The following is a 16,670-nucleotide window of genomic DNA, read 5'->3' as shown; positions in this document are numbered from 1 at the left end:
CTCGCTGGCCACTCATGGAGCCCAGAAAAGCATCCCCTGGTAACACAGTAACCACCCCTTGATGTATCTACTTATCTTGGGAGGTCAGCATTTGTAGGCAGAAAAAAACCCAATAATTTTTCTGAGGAACTCTCCTGCTACTTAAAGGAGCTTCGCAGAGCATCGTAGCAGATTCATCAGCTCTTCATTTCTCGGCTTTTCTCCAGAGGTCAATATTTTTGGATTTCAGGTTTTTCCAAAGTGACATACCCACATTCGATAGCATTTGCCAGAAGTGGCAACAAGAGGACCAGAAGCCGACAGAAGGATGTGAACATCTAGGCACTGGTGATGCAGGGAGTGGCTGGGGCAAACTGTGTCCTCATCCCCCAGATTATCCTTGGGAAGCTCACGTGACCAGCAAGGCTTCGCAGAACTTGTAACGATAAAACCAGTCAGATGAGAGCTCTTCACCTCCGATGGGTGTATAGAAATGCCTCCAAATGTCGGGTTCATCTTGGGAGACGCTGTCACGGCACAGGAGAATTCGGCTGCTGGGTCTGATGGCCTTTTCACCTTTTGCTCCACGGCTGCTGGCCAAAGCCTGAGAAGTCCTCATCGCCCCAGGCAGCCTCAGAGCCTGCTAAGCAGCTTGTGGAGTGGGAGTGGGGGAGGAGGGAACTTACCAATGAGAGAATCATCACGAGGGAGAGAACTCAGACCCTCAGAGCCGGGTAGCAGCACTTAGCGGTTAAAAATGAGGCTTCTAGATAGAGCCGGGTTCCCTGGGTTCAAATCCCAGTGCTGCCATTTACCAGCTGTGTGACCTTAGGCAGGTTACTTAGTGTCTCTGTGCCTCAGTTTCCTCCCCTCACAGAGTTGTCTGGAGGATTAAATGAGCTCATACATACAAAAAAATGCTAAGAATGTGTTGGGCACTATGTAAATGTGCTATTATGATCATATCCGACAACGTCTGGGCTCTCCATCACCTTCCTGCTGCTGCCAGTGCTGAAAGCAAAATGTTCCTTGTGTTGCTTCTCAGGCTCAAGCCAGATGAATGCCCATCTCTAGGCGTCTGGAGGAAACTGTACTCATGAATGGTCACGAGTCAGCAGATCGCTCGTGCCTGCCCCTCACCTAAGTAAAGCCCTTCCATGGGAGCCTCTCAGCATCTCTCAGGGTGGGGAGGGCAGATATGACTACAGAGATTCCCAGACAGATTCGCACAGGAGGTACGCTGACACTGAGACTGGCCCCAAATCACATGACCAGCAGACAGAGCTGGCCTTAGCATAGGTTTCCCCACAGCAGGCTAAACAGACTCGTTACTCAATAATAGCCATTATTACTTCTTACACACTGCACGGTTCACAAAGCATTGTCAACTACACGGTCTCATTTGACCCTCACAAGGGCAGGACAATGCTGGTCTACCCTCAGACCATCGAATCAGGAGACTGTGCTCAAATGGCCACATAAGATGTTCCAAGATTAGAGGCATAATCAGAAGGATCACAAGCCAAGTGAAAACCTAACTTAAAAAGTCATTATTAGGGGAGTATTTTCCCAATTTAAGGAAATAGAGCCTCAGAGAAGTAAAGCCATTTGCCCAAGGCCTCTCAGCTTCAGGATCCAGAACTGGGACTTGAACTTAGGGCCTCTTGCCTCCATATCCACAGCAAAGGGCCTCTGGTTCACTGGTCAGTGCCGGAGGATGCAGTTGAGGCACAGACAGACACAGAGTCACCCTGCCCTTGCCTCTCCTCGCCCCCTCAGCCCCTGCCCCTTCATAAAGGGACTCAGTTGACACGGGCTCTCTTTCTTGTGCCCAGACCCCTGGCCCATCTGGCACCCAGCCCTGCCTCCCCTGTCTGGGTCACAGCCCCTTTCCGCTTAGTGCTGGGGTCTCAGAACTGGCTCCGTGGTCCACAGTGGGCCTGGGGTAGGTGGTGCTGGAGCGGCCAGCGCCCCCATGGGACACGAGGTCAAGTCATCGGGCGTCTGACTCCAAGACAAATGCCAGGTTCACTGAACCCAGCCATTCTGCTCTCCTGGGACTGACCCCAAGCTGTCACTGACGGGCCGTGGCTCTCAGCCTGAAGACTGAAGAGGGAAACCACAACATTCCTTCACACACGGGCTTGCAGACAGGGGCTCCCTCTTGAAGCACGTCTCCCCGAAACACAAATAAACAGACACAAACAAATGGAAATCTCGGCCCAGACAGGCCTCACTTCTCATCATGAACCTCTTCGCCTCCCCACTCACTCAGCCCCCAGGGTCTAAAACCTACACTTCTCTGCTTGCTCTTCCTAAGTTTTGCTCAAATGCCCCGACAGACACGTGGAAGGGACGGCACGTGGAGGCCCGCTCTGCTGAGCGCAAGAAGGAAGAGCCTGCAGCTGCTCACATCACGAATTGGAAAAATACAGGCACAGGCAAAACCACACAGACACACGCCCTCGAGCAGGGTTCAGCCAAACACAGTTTGCTTTACAGGTGGCTCTGCGGCTCCCACCCCCTTCCCCACATTTGCCAGGGAGGAAGAGAAGCTGGGCAGCTCCTGGAGGACCAGGCTACACGGAGGGGGAAAACTGAGGGGGGAGAGCGAGTTGTCACAATTGCTGGAAAAAGGAGGAATGAATCTTTAGAGCTTTGGGGGACGAAAGTGCCCGTTGTAGAGAGGAAGGAACACAAAACACAACTAAAAACGAAGTATTGATATTATGCAGATGTCACCATTTCCCCAAGGGGTCAAAAATACCATTAGTGCACGGTCCGTACTTTTCAAACACATTTTCTCTTTCTGTTCAAGTTTCAGAATTACCCACTCACAGGAAATGGTCCACTTCAATAAAATGTCCAAGTCTTAGAAAACACACAGCACACACACACACACACACACACACACAACCCTTATACTTATTTTTTTCTAAACCAGTGCTAAATGCTAGAAAACCTTTGAGTGCTTTCAATTTTAAGAAATTATGTCAGCTTTTTAATCTATTTGTTTCAACACCAGCTGGACTGAATTAAGCAACTCTTTTTTTTAAAAAAATATTCATCCATTTATTTATTTATTTGGCTGTGCCGGGTCCCAGTTGTGGCATGTGGGATCTCCAGTTGCGGCATGCAAACTCCCAGCTGTGGCACACAGGATCCAGTTCCCTGACCAGGGACCGAACCCAGGCCCCCTGCACTGGGAGCGTGGAGCCCCAGCCTGTGGACCACCAGGGAAAACCCTGAATTAAACAACTCTTGACCTCTGCTTTCCTGCTCTGCACTAAGCCGCATCTGTGCCAGCTTCAACCCAGCCCCTTCTGTACCTCTACACCCAGGCAGAGCAGGTGATACAAATGCGTTGATGATGACAAATGACAGCGGAGAAAATGCTTCTGTACTCACATTTGTCCCTGGGGAAGCTGAAGGGAATGCGGGATTTGACTGAGTAAATGACCTTGCAGGAATGGCCGCATATGATGTTCCAAGATTTGAGGAGTAATCTAAACGGTAAATTACACAAAACTGGGTGAAAACCTAGTCATTTCCTTGACCTTCAAAAGTCATTATTTATGGATATGTGCAAGAGTAATGTTCCTCCTATTTAAAACTAAAAATGACTTTTTTACCAAATGTTCTTTTAAAAAAATATTAAATTTAGCTTTTCTTTCTTGAAATAAATCATTCCTTTTCATAAATGTTTAAAAGTTGTAAGGCAAACATAATAAAATAACTGGTTTAAGCCCCCCAAAATAAAGTCATTATTAGGACAGAAGTGGGAAGAGAAAAGTGAAAATTCCATTTTAACACAGTGATTAGTGATTGGCATGATTATACTTCTGGGCATGTTGATAACCAGCAAAGCTTTACATCTAAAACACGTAGAAAACACTGAGGAGGCCAGAGAGCAGGCCCAATGCATTTTAGCATCTTGGGATCTGTTTCCTTTATAGATGTGTCCACAAAGGCACATCGGGGACATTTGGTTATTAAAGATGGGGAGTAAATGTCAAGTAGATAGCTAGTGGGAAGCAGCCGCATAGCACAGGGAGATCAGCTCGGTGCTGTGTGTCCACCTAGAGGGGTGGGATAGGGAGGGTGGGAGGGAGACACAAGAGGCAGGAGATATGGGGATATATGTATATGTAGAGCTGATTCACTTTGTTATACAGCAGAAACTAACACACCATTGTAAAGCAATTACACTCCAATAAAGATGTTAAAAAAATAAATAAATAAAGGTGGGGAGTAAGAAGCCTTTGGAAAACTGATTTCTGCTTCAAGCTGCTGATCTGTGGGGCCCTTTCTCACCTTCGTTCCCAGCAGGGTTATAAACGGCTGTGCTGTTGGGAGAGGCACACAGTGTTCCCTCTGCAGAACCGAGTACACACCGGACAGCGGCGCTGGAGAGGGGTGAAAAAGGGGAACCAGTTACTCAATAAGTTAAACAAAGAATTGCCATGTGACCCAGAAATTCCACTCCAAGGCTTAGACCCCAAATAGCAGAAAATAAATGTTCAAACAGAGATGTTCACAGCAGCCCTATTCATAATAACCAAAAGGTAGAAACACCCCAAATACAGATCAAAAGATGAATGGATAAACAAAATGTTTTTATATATATATATATATATATATAATATTATTCAGCCATAAAAAGGCTACATACGCTACAATGTGGGTGAACCTTGAAAATATTATGCTAAGTGAAAAAGCCAGTCACAAAAGGTCACATGTTATATGATTCTATTCATATTCAATGTTCAGAAGAAGCAAATCCATGAAGACAGAAAGCAGAGTAGTGGTTGCCAGGGGCTGGGGGTAGGGAGGGGGAATGGGAGTGACTGTCTAATGGGTATAAGTTTCCTCTGGGGGTGATGAAAATGTTCTGGAACTAGAGACTGGTAGTATTTGCAAAACCTTGTGAATGTGCTAAATACCATTGAATTGTACACCTTAAAATGGTGAGTCTTATGTGAGTTTTATCACAATAAAAAAATGGGGAGCCAGAAAAGAAACGCCTTTTTAAAATCACTTTTTTAAATTATGGCAAAATACACATAACATAAAACTTACCATCTTAACCATTTTTAAGTGTACGGATCAGTGGCATTGAGTACATTCACACTGTTTGGCAACCATCACTACCCTCCATCTTCCGAAGAACTCTTTCCCATCTTGTAAAACGGAAACTCTGTACTACCTCCCCAGCCCCTTCTCCCCGCCCCTGGCAGCCACCCTTCTACTTTCTGTCTCTATGAACCTGACGACTCTCAGTACTTCCTGGAAGTGGAATCACACAGCATTTGTCCTTTTGTGACTGGCGTATCTCACTTAGAGTAACGTCCTCAAGGTTCACCCATGTTGTTGCCTGTGTCAGAAATTCCTTCCTTTTGAAGGCTGAATAATATTCCACTGTAAACACAGACCACATGTGTTTATCTATTTACCTGGCCTGGACATTTGGGTTGCTTCTACCTGTTGGTTACTGTAAATAAGGAAGGGAGGCCTTTTGGATGAGCTCATTTCAAAACACTTAACCCCATCCTCTGTTCTACATCCCTGGGCCCAGGCTCCTCTCTTCTGTGTGGGTATCTGGAACCCCTTCCTCACTGGTCTCCCCGAGTCTGCCTTTGCCCCCACCACCTATTCTCAGCATGGCAGCCAGGGTCCCAGTCAGTGAAGCCAGAGCACATCCCTTCTCTGCTCAGCCCTCCAGCGCTCCAGTCCCATTCAAATCAAAAGTGAAAGTCCTCTACACAAGCCCGAGTCCTCAGGATGGGGCCCCACTACTTCCCTGGCTCCTCCCCCCAGGTACTCTACACTGCTCACACTGATGCTGCCTGAGCATCCTTGGACCACGCCAGGGCCCTCAAACTCTCTGTTCCTTCTGCTGGGAGTGCATGTCCGCCAGACGGCCACGGTTCATTCCATGCCCTCCTGGGATGTCCTCAGTGAGGCCTTCCCACCACCAGCCCCTCTGAGGGCGTGCACACACACACACACACACACACTTCATGCCTCTGCCCTGAAGCCGTTTTCTGCTTAGCGTTTACCACCAGAGATGCTATAGAGTTCACTAGTTTATCATCTGACGCTGCCCCACCCCCCTGCCATTAAGTGTAAAGCTCCTTGAGAACAGGGATTTGCTTGTTTTGTCCTCTGCTCTTTCCCCAGCAAGAACGAAGCAAGGCACACAGTAAGTGCTCAGTGAATGTGCGCTGAGTGCATGCATGAACCTGTCCTCCTGGACAGCACTTACTTTTCAGAGAAGAGCAGGCATTTCTGAGCATGGAGTTTCCCTTTTACATGCAGCTCCCAGTCCTAGGCCAGAAGGAAAGAAAAATGACCGAAGGAGAACTGAGCCCCCAGGAAGGCAGTGGACGAGCACAGGCTTCCTCCTAAGGGAAGGGAGGGCAGAGCGCCCAGATGCTGGACCAGCCCTGCTGATGCCTCTCCCTCCCCCGCTCCCCTCCCATCCAGGCTCCTCCCCCGTTCCTGCCGCCCTAACCAGCCGTCGTCGTCGTCGTCGTCGTCGTCGTCGTCGTCGTCATCATTGGCCTCCACCTGCACATCCCATGCCTATCTTGGACAGGAGCCCAGATTCACAAGTTCGATTTCCTCTTCCCCTCTCCGGGGGCCCCTGGTCCCACCACACCTCCGATGTACTTCCATATGAGAATCTGGCAGGTGGACTCCCAGGGAGTTGCAAAGCCTTAGAAAAGACTTATGAGAGACAAAATCCTCCATCACCTCCCATGTTAGCCGGCCCCCTCCTGAGACAGGAGGTGAGAGGGTATGGTCCACCCAAGTGACAGGGATGCGTTTGCATGACATAACCCAAGCAGGGGTGAATGACACACTGTGGTGTGTTGCCCGCTAAACAAGGATTACTGTGCTCTGCAGACAAGATGAGAGACAAGAGGCCGTACAGCTCAGTGATAAGAGGTGCAGGCTCTGGGAGGGTCAGACCCACGTTTGAATCTCCACTCCACCACTTTCTGGCTATGGGGCCCTGGACAAGTCATTTCATCTCTCTGGGCCTCAGTTTTTGCATCTGTAAAATGAGTATAATAATAGTATCTACCTTGGAGAGTTACCACTGACACAGAGAAAGGGTTTAATATATGCTAACTGCAATTATTATTGCTTTGGAATATTTCACTGCATCATCAATACATCTTGGGGGAAAATTTATACTACCATGGACTTTTGTTTGCAGGGGCCCAAAGCACTTTACAACCACTGAAAAGGTATAATAAGGCTCTACCTCCATTTTGCAGATGCAGAAGCTGAGGCCCCTCTATAACAATTTGTCTAGGTCCCACGTGAGAATTACTCCCTTGCCCAACTCAAAATTCTGCTAACACTTTCCCCCTTTTGTACTCAGTACAGTATACTTTCTCAAGGAATGTAGACAAGGAGGCAGAGGCTAATTCCTGAGTCCCTTTTCCATAACCCAAGTGGGGTCACTTGGTCCTCCACTCACCCTCATCTCTCACCTATAACCATGGGTAAGAATCTCTTATTTGCCTTAAAGCAAGGGACTGGCCCTGATACATTTCTGAAATTCCTTCTGGTTCTAATACCTAGGCTTTTCATCAAGGGTACTGATGGCAAAATTCTGTTACCCAGTCCCCAAATGTCATAGTTCCTGGCCTGTGACCAGCAGGAGTTGGGCTGTGGTGGCAAGCCCACAAGGCTCCAGCTGTGGCTCCCAGCCGGTCCTGGATGACTCACCTTCAAATCAAACACCTTCTTGTCGCAGATGCTACAGACGTGGGGCAGGTGGAGGGGGGTCACACCGTGAAAGTCATTCAGCTCGTGCGCCTGCAAGGGCTGCACAGACAGCATCGCCTGCTCCTCCGTGGCCCGCCGCCAGGCTCCGCTGAAACCCTGTTTGCTGTTGTTGAGCCAACCCCCAAAGGAAGGAGGGGTCCTGTCTGGGGTGGGCTCCTCGGGGTCATACAGCTCATGGGGCTGGCTGGGGGCTGGAGGCCACAGGTTGGGGACTGCTCTAAGATCGGGCTTGCTTTGGCCAGAGAATCCATGGGGGCTCTCCCACTGGCTGTTCGGACCCTGCAGCAGAGGACCTACCTCGCCTTTCAAGCCCCCGGCCGGCTCAGCCGCAAATCCACCTGCCACCTGTGACCCTTGGGCATTGGGTCCGTAGAAGTCCGTGGGAAAGGCGGCTTGGCCATCTTGCCCTGAGTGGCTGTAGTGCCCTTCATAGGTCACGCCGCCCGAGGTAGAGGCTGAGGCTGGCAGGAAACTGGGCTGACCATCAGTTTCAGAGCCATATGCCTGGCCCGAGTTGGCTTTGCCATACTCGTAGAATCCCGCAGCAGCAGGGGCGGGCCCAGTCTTGCCAATGTCCAAGATGACTGCTGGCTGGGCAGGGGTCTGAGGCATGACCCCGCTGAAAGGGTGCATCACAATGGCATTGGGGGGCTGGCTGGGGAGGCTCACAGAGGGCCCTGGGCCTCGTGTCTGGCCCTGGGGCGAGAAGGCAATTGCATTAGAGGGAAACCGGGCACTGGGCATGGTTGCTGCGTGTTGGGGCACCCCGGTGTGGCCATGGGGGGAGCTGATCATGGACGGATGCCTCAACTGGTTGAAGAGAGGCTGGGACATGGCCACTTTGGAGAGGACTTGGTTCAGGACGGTGGCGGCCGCGGTGTTGTTGGTGACGGCCGTCTGTGCCAGCTTTAGCCGGTGGAGGGTGAGCTGAGCTTGCAGCTGAGCCAGCTGGAGGCTCGCAGGCGAAGGGAGCAGCGGGTTTGGGTTACTGACCGAGAACGGGGTCTTGTCCAGGAGCTTGGCGGCACTGCAGGGAGACAAAGGTCTAGATGCACAGCTGTTTTCCACCCAGGGGGACAACAGGCTGTTTGTTTGCTCATCCGTGGCCCCTCCCATACAAACAAGACCCTCCCACACAGGCCCCACATGTAATCGAGTCTGCAAAAACCTATGCTTATACACATCAATTAAACAATTATTTTAAAACTCCAACAGAAAAATTCTTATATGGTATAATGTTCAATCTCACTGGTAATCAAAGAGATACAAGTTAAACCATTAGAAACAAATATTTGCCTAGCAAAGTAGCAAATATATATATATATATATATATACACGTATATATAACTATATAGCCATATATATATCTCACAGCACTCAGTGCTGGTGAGATAAAGCAGAATGGATACGATATCAATGATAGTCTAAACTCGTGCGACTTTGTCCAAAGGTAGTCTGGCGACATGCATTCATTACAGCCATACTCTTTGACCCAATAATTCAATTCTATAAATCTAGCCTAAGAAAATGAGCTAAAATGCAGACAAAACTTGATACCCAAAGATGTTTAATGATACTACATTATTTAAGAGTCCAACGTTGAAAGTTACAAATAACTGATAATAGTAGGGAGGGGAGTTTTAAAGTGAGCAAATTATAACATATTTATAGAATGAAATGTTCAGTAACCATTCACTACTGGTGCGTACATTTCTATTGTATTATGTAATATTTAAGACATTCAAAAAAGTGTTCCCGGGCTTCCCTGGTGGCGCAGTGGTTGGGAGTCCTCCTGCCGATGTGGGGGACACGGGTTCGTGCCCTGGTCCGGGAAGATCCCACATGCCGCGGAGCGGCTGGGCCCGTGGGCCATGGCCGCTGGGCCTGCGCGTCCAGAGCCTGTGCTCCGCAACGGGAGGGGCCACGGCAGTGAGAGGCCCGCGTAACGCAAAAAAACCCAAAACAAACAAAAAAGTGTTCCCATCACCAAGCTTAAGACAGAAAACATGCCACCACACTAAGTCCTCCTTGGGTATCTGCTCTTCCATCCTCATCTCACACTCATCCTTGCCGGTCATAGGCTCCATTTTGAATTTGGTAAGGTCATTGTTTACAAAGAAAACAAAAATTAGTGACACGAGAAAAATCCATAGACTCTAATGTTAGATGAAAAAAGTAGTCTTCAAAATTGCACACAGAGTGAATTGTGTGTGTATATTTGTGTGAACACATTTTCATCCTTGTCCTCATTTCACATCCAAAAGCAACAAGAATCATGTGCCCTTCAGTTCACTCTCAAACCCAACTAGCACAGGAAACAATAAAAAAATTACAAGTGAAGAATCTGAATTTGAGATCATAGGCAGTGGTGGGCTCTCACAGAATCTTATTTCGGGGGTGTTCTGTCTGACACGTGCCTTTCACGTGACCCCTGTTGGTTGGTTACGGTGTTTTCTAGACCAAAAATCAGGACCCGTGGACTAGAAAGGGAACAGACTTTCCCAGAAAATCTGGGACACGTGGTTACCATTGTCAGGGCTCTTTTGTAAGACCCTACATTTCCTGGCCTTAAAGTCCCCTTCCAAGGAGTGGGTGCAATCAGGAAATGTGTTTGGGATGTTGATAAACTGGAATTCTCAGGACATTCTAATGGGAAGAATGGGACCGTGCAATTGAGATTGGGATTGCCATGGACAGCCCAGACTGCACGTTCAGCATGTCTATGGCAGTGTGGGATAGAAACTGCAAAGCTGGGACACTTTAAACAAGGTGTCCACTGTCACATGCTCTGTCCCGTACAAGTCTGATGACAATGAAACAAAGGAGAAGGGCCAGAGGTAGGGACAGGCGAGGGAAAGAAGGGAGGTGTGTGGCATGTCACTCCTCTCCCACTTTGGGTTGGCGCATTACATTGGTCCGAGAGAATGAGGGGAGGCAGGTGGGGGAGACAGGTGAGTGGGAGAGATTCTCACATTTACTGCGACACTGTGTGGCCAGTGCTTTGCCTATGTTATTTCATGGGATCTCACCATTAGTCCTATGGGCTATGGGTAACCTCACCCCAGTTTTGCAGGGCAAGAACCTAAAGCTCAGAGAGATTAGGTGATCTACTTAACGAATACCCATCGTTGGTGAGTACAGACCAGGGAGTCAAACCCCAGCCAGGCTTTGCAAAGAAGAGAAGGGGCGCAAGTGGTTAAGTACACAGCTCCTCAGCCCTCTCCGAGGACTTCTTCATGGGCTGCTTCACTGTTTTGCCTGAAGTGAGTTCTCAGAACATTAGGCACACCCACATTCAAATTCAAGTACAAAACACACTTCGAAGCCAGACAAAAATGACTTTGTCTTACTCTTTCTCATTCTATGTGAGATCAGGAATCTGCTGTAAGTCATTAAAGAGACAGGACCTTCACCCAGCCAGCAGCCCTGCTGTGCTCCAAGGACAACACAGGCTGGCTGCGTTTTAAGATACTGGGGGGCTGGTTAAAGGTCGTGACAAACCTTTTCTCCTCTGGGTAGTTGTGCTGGTTGCAGCCAAGCCTTGGTGGCCCCAGTGCGGCCCGGGCACAAATCATGGCAGCAGCAGAGTTGCAGAAGAGCTAACTGTCCACGTAGGCAAGAATATGAAAGGAAAAGGAGGATGCTCTAGAGTCTGGTGATAGATTTCTACTTGTGTAGTATTAAGTAGCTGAGCTTTGGAGGAGCAATTAAGCTTAACTCAAAACCCTGCCCACACAGTGCCAACCCTTCCTACCAGGGCTGTCCTGCAACGCAGCCTGTCCTTGCTAACAAGGCAATGATGAGGTGCCAACTTGGTTTCCATGAGAGAGTAAGACAAGGTTGGTTCTGTTTTTCCCAGAGAAGTCAACTGTATTTTCTAAAACTGTGTTCTGGGCTGGAGAGAGCTCTTGCTGGAGATTCCCCTTTGCCTCTGAAAGGACACGCAAGGAAGAGCTGTCTTTCCAACTAGGAGAGCCAACCTCGCTGGGTATTTGTAGGTCAGCCATGGGAAACGAGTGCTTTTCTGAGGACAGTCCAGGTTACAGAAGTTTACTCATTCACATGCAGCATGAATTAAGAAGACTGGCTAGATTTTCTTCCCAACTTCTGCTTTGCCTAGCAAATTCCTATTGTCCTTAACTTGAATCAACCTTGAATGGAAGTGATTTCACATGAATCATCAGAGCTAGATAACTTTATGAACCAAAGACCCTTCGACAAAAAATAAAAGGCACTTTATCCTACTTATAAAAAGCCTTAAAATTCTTAGCCTATCAGCATTAATAACTTAAAATTCAGGTGCATATAACAATCATACTTCTGAGCCAAAAATTGGGGCATGTCATCTGACACCCTAAAGGATAGAACAGAGGTCACCCTCCTGTCTTCCTTGGTTTTTCACTGTCACATCACTGCCTTATATTGAAAATAACTGCTTATGTGCCTCTCTCCCTCCACTAAACGTAAGCTCCACCAGGGCAGGGAGCACGTCTCGGAGATTCTCACATTTTCCGGGCACACTGCCTCGCACTTGGTGGGTACTTGGTAACCGCCACGAACAGAATGAAGAAGGAAGATAATGCATGCATTATAGGAAGGAGAATCTAAATATATGCAGAAAACAAATGAATTTTGCTGTTGTATACAGCTTACACTTCACTCAGGTACAGAGCCACCGGCCTAGGGAGCTGTCTACAATTCCCCATTCCAAAGCAAGAGTTCCAATACTCTCACTCCCTGTCCAAATCTAGGTTTTGAAATCAAATGGATAATCCCTGCGGTAGGCTGAATAATGAACACCCTCCCCCCCAAAAAAAATCTCTACATCCTAATCCCCAGAACCTGTGAATCTTACCTAAAATGGTAAAGGGGACTGTACAGATGTGATTAAATTAAGGATCTTGAGATGGAGAGATTATCCTGGATTATCTGAGTTGACCCAATGTAATCACAAGAGTCCTTATAAAATAGAGGCAGGGGGATCAGAGTCAGAGAGAGAAGATATAAGGATGGAAGCAGAGTCAGAGAGGAGAAAAGATGCTATGCTGCTGGCTTGGAAGATAGGGGGAGGGGCCGTGAGCCACGGAAATGCAAGTGGTCTCTAGAAACTGGAAAAGACAAGGAAACAAAATTTCCCCTCGAGCCTCCAGAAGGAACCAGCCTTGCTGACACCCTGACTTTGGCCCCGTGAGACTGATTTTGGACTTCTGATCCCCAGAACTGTAAGAAATTTAAATTTAACTGTAAATTACTAAATTTGTGGTAACATGTTACAGAAGCAATAGGAAACTTATAAAATCCACCAAGAATATTAGATGCAAAAGAGGCTTCCACTCAGAGAGGCAGCAGTGGGTGTGGGGACATTGGCTGGATCTTTCTGGTATGAACTCTTGCCCCCAGAGATCCTGGGGAGCACAGACCATCTGACCCAGGATCTGAACACCCTCTGGGAACTTAGCCAAGAGCCAGAAAAACCCAGAAGTCTCTTCCTTTTCCGAGTCACATTTCTCTAAGCAGCTGGAGCAATGGCACCCTGGGAGAATTACAGACCCTTAGCGATCAAGTCATCCACCCCTCTCATTAACAAAGAAAGTGACTTGCCCAAAGGCACACAGTTGGGTGGCAGTAAAACCTCAATGAAAACCCAGAGCTTTCAAACCAGCTTCTAGTGCCTGACAGAATAGCCTTGCCTCCAAAAGTCTTAAGTTCCAGAACTATCTATTTCATCACCAAATTATCATCTCCACCCATATTTCCCTGTGGTCCTCCCCTCTGTTCAGTGAGATGCTGACTACCTTCCATATGCAAGGCACTTGCTGAGCACTGGGGAGGTGCAGAGATACAGGCCCTTTCTGGAACCCCTGTCAGCTCCAGAAGTGAGAGCAGGGATGCCCCCTTGTCTGGGGAAAAGGTGGGGGGCAGGGTTCTATGCACCTGCCACATCCTCTCTTCTTCTAGGTCTTGTGCAGCAGCTCTGTTTGCAGTCATATGGTCAAACCTCATCTCTGGGCAGAAGGGAGTGCAGCCCAGTCAGGCACATGACCTGGGCATCCGGCACAGAGCTAGAATACCTACCACACAACCCCACAGAGGGCTGGTCCACATTCGCAGAAGAAACAGCACAGCCGCTCTGATTCATCCAGGCCTCCGCGAGGCTCACTTCCCCCAGGGCTGAGGTTTCTTTTCCTTTCCTGAGCCATTAATTGTAACAAAGAATTCACAGTGCAAAAAAAAAAAGAATTCACAGCGAGTAATTACATTAAAAACTTTGGTTCCCTGCTCACTTAGAAAGTTGGTTTTTTTGTTTGTTTTTTGGGTTTTTCAGTTAAAGCAGAATTTCTCTCAAGAGTTTTAGAAATAAAATACAACATAAAGGAGAATGAGTTGCCTTTATAATACTGGGAGATTTAGGAGCTCCAGATGAACACTGTTTCTAATGGTTTAATCCCATAGTGTCAAATGGATGTGTGACATATTGCACCCCCTGGGACAGCCAACATCTGTCTCTAAGCCTCACTCTTTGTCCCAAAGCTCTTTCACATTTTATTGAGTCCCCAGCAGGATGTCATGATGGATTAGTATTTGGGCACAAGAAGTGAGGCACTGTCCTTCTTCAGTTTGAGTCGGGGTACTGGAAATTCAGCAAGATTTTTGTGACATAATCCATCCTGTTCTGAAAGGAAGGGAGGGTACCCATGACACAGACAGGGGCCGCAGGGCCTCTGCTCTGAAACAGACTCCAGCAAAGGGGCCAACGGGGCTTCACGAGTTTGATTCAGCCCACAGGGACTGAGCACCTATTCTGTGCCAGGCAAAGGTCCTAGAGATGGAAAAAGAGAAATCTTCCCGAAACCACAGGGGAGACAGGTCAATACAGAGAGGATGAATGTTCCGAGGTAAGCACAAAACAGTTAAGGTACACCAGGAAGTGGCTCAAGCCTCAGACATTTCACAGAAATGTAACAAGTGAAAGAAAAGGCCAACTCAAGGGCCTTCCCTGAACTCTGAACAGAAACTTGCAAACATTCTGGGTTTATTAATCAACCTACAGATGCAAAGATGCATCAGCTGTTGGTGAAAGGCAGCTACAGGGTGAGCTGTGGTCAGAGACCCGGCTTCCGTCTGCCTGTTACTGGTTGTATGATGAGGGAAAGTCGCTTAATTTTTCCAACCCTCAGAATTTTCTCATCTATGCAAGAAGAACAGTAATGTCCACCCAATGTGACCCAGTCCTGGACAGTCAGAGCCCCTGGCCACAGTGACTGGCTCAGGAATGGACACTCCCGGATACTGCTGGAGCTGTCAAGAGAGGGACACTTGTCTTCTTGTCAGGCCACGGCCAGGTTGCTAAACTGGCAGAATTTAAGCCACCACTTAAGGATGCCTGAGAATAAAGCCCACCCAAAGACACTGGCCTGGAGACAGGGGCACAGGCCACTCCTGAATGTCTGCATAGGGATGCCTCATGCCGGCTTCCCCTGGATCTGCTTGGACTTTTCTTTCCATGAACCAATGCATTTCCTTTATGTGCTTAATAAAAATAACAATGTAAAAAGAAAGCCAACCTACTTGAACCACCTGCATGGAATTCAGACGGTTCCCTCCATGGCCTCACGTTGACTCAAGAGCTCCCTGTCACGCCCCAGCTCCTTCTGCAGAGCAGAATGACCATACGGACCCAGCGGCTGGAGGCGAGGGGTTACTCAGGGGACGCCCGGGCAGGCACTTTGGTGTATCTGCTGACAAGAGAGACCTGCTTCCTGGAGGTTCGGGAAACAGAACGCTCCTCCATCCTCGGTGGACTAAGGGCCCCGCACCATGGTCACGAGGCCACGTATGAATAGGGTGCCAGGGGAGAGGCCCCGCAAGGGTGTGGGCTGCAGGACTTTCTACAGGTTTGGAGATCCGGCTCTGGCCACACAGGTGCTCCCGTGCGAGGGGACATAATGCCTCGGCCCTCACCTGGGAGCAGTTTCTAAGCCACGCCTTTCATTCCTCAGCACCTAACAAGCCATTTTTTGTTGTACTAAGAACTGGCTTTATTATGCAAGGCATTCATTTATCCCCCAGGAGGAAAAGTTCTTTATTACAGATATGATGGTTCTCTGGTCTTCTTTCACTTGGAGGAGAGGTAAGTGTACATATTGGGCTGTGGGCTGCCCTGTACGAACCAGGGTGGGAAATCAGGCATCCTGGGTTCCAGTCGTAACTCAGCGCTTGTCAACTGAGTCACAGTGGACAACAGACCTTACCTCCCTGAGCCTCAGCGTCCTCAACTATGAAAAGAGAAATCACAGTCTTTCCTCATTTACATTAATGAGGGTTGATGTGGGATTCACTAAGGAGTTGTCAGAATGCTCTGGAAACTGTGCCGTACAGACGTAAGGATGTGGCATTGGCCGAAGATTACCGGAAAGAGAACATCTTCTGTGTGATCACAGCACACTCTTCCCTTTCAGAAAACATTCCTCTACAGAGGAAGTGATATTTGTCACTCACATCCTTGGAGATAATCTCACTGCCACTAGGATTCAGAGTAGAAAGAGGTAAAATCGATTCAGCCATATTAATGGAATACCAAGCATACCAATGTGATTGAGCTCTGCATCACACATGGGGGGCGGGGATGGGAAGGGGCATTGCCCAGAGGCTAAGGGCACAGGTTTCAGAGTTTGTATCAACCTGGGTATGAATTCTAGTTTGCCACGTATCAGCTGGTGACTGTGGGCAAATACTTATTCTCTCTCAGCCTCAGTCCTCATTATTAAAGCAAAGATGGTTATATCTGAGCTGTAACCTAAGCTATAGGTTTGTTCTGAGAGTTAAATGACAGGGTGGGCATAAACTGTTCCACACAACTCCTACACACGGTAAGCAGTCGCTAAACC

At 48.3% G+C, this 16,670-nt stretch overlaps 1 protein-coding gene across 1 annotated transcript in view; it reads right to left on the bottom strand.

The window, feature by feature from the left end:
* RBM20 (RNA binding motif protein 20) overlaps nucleotides 1-16,670 on the bottom strand; it is a 207,401-nt gene that overhangs the window by 51,828 nt on the left and 138,903 nt on the right. Inside the window, exons 4-7 of the mRNA XM_029244821.1 lie at nucleotides 7,723-8,809; nucleotides 6,245-6,306; nucleotides 4,294-4,385; nucleotides 3,388-3,485 (exon numbers count right to left, since the gene is read on the bottom strand). Coding sequence (XP_029100654.1) covers nucleotides 3,388-3,485; nucleotides 4,294-4,385; nucleotides 6,245-6,306; nucleotides 7,723-8,809 — 1,339 coding nt within the window. The remainder of the gene's footprint in view (nucleotides 1-3,387; nucleotides 3,486-4,293; nucleotides 4,386-6,244; nucleotides 6,307-7,722; nucleotides 8,810-16,670) is intronic.

This window comes from Monodon monoceros, unplaced genomic scaffold (genome assembly GCF_005190385.1).
Source record: "Monodon monoceros isolate NGI ecotype Baffin Bay Population unplaced genomic scaffold, NGI_Narwhal_1 Super_Scaffold_4, whole genome shotgun sequence".
NCBI lineage: Eukaryota > Metazoa > Chordata > Mammalia > Artiodactyla > Monodontidae > Monodon > Monodon monoceros.
Note: the sequence above shows the minus strand (reverse complement) of the source record. Positions and strands in the feature narration are given on the sequence as shown.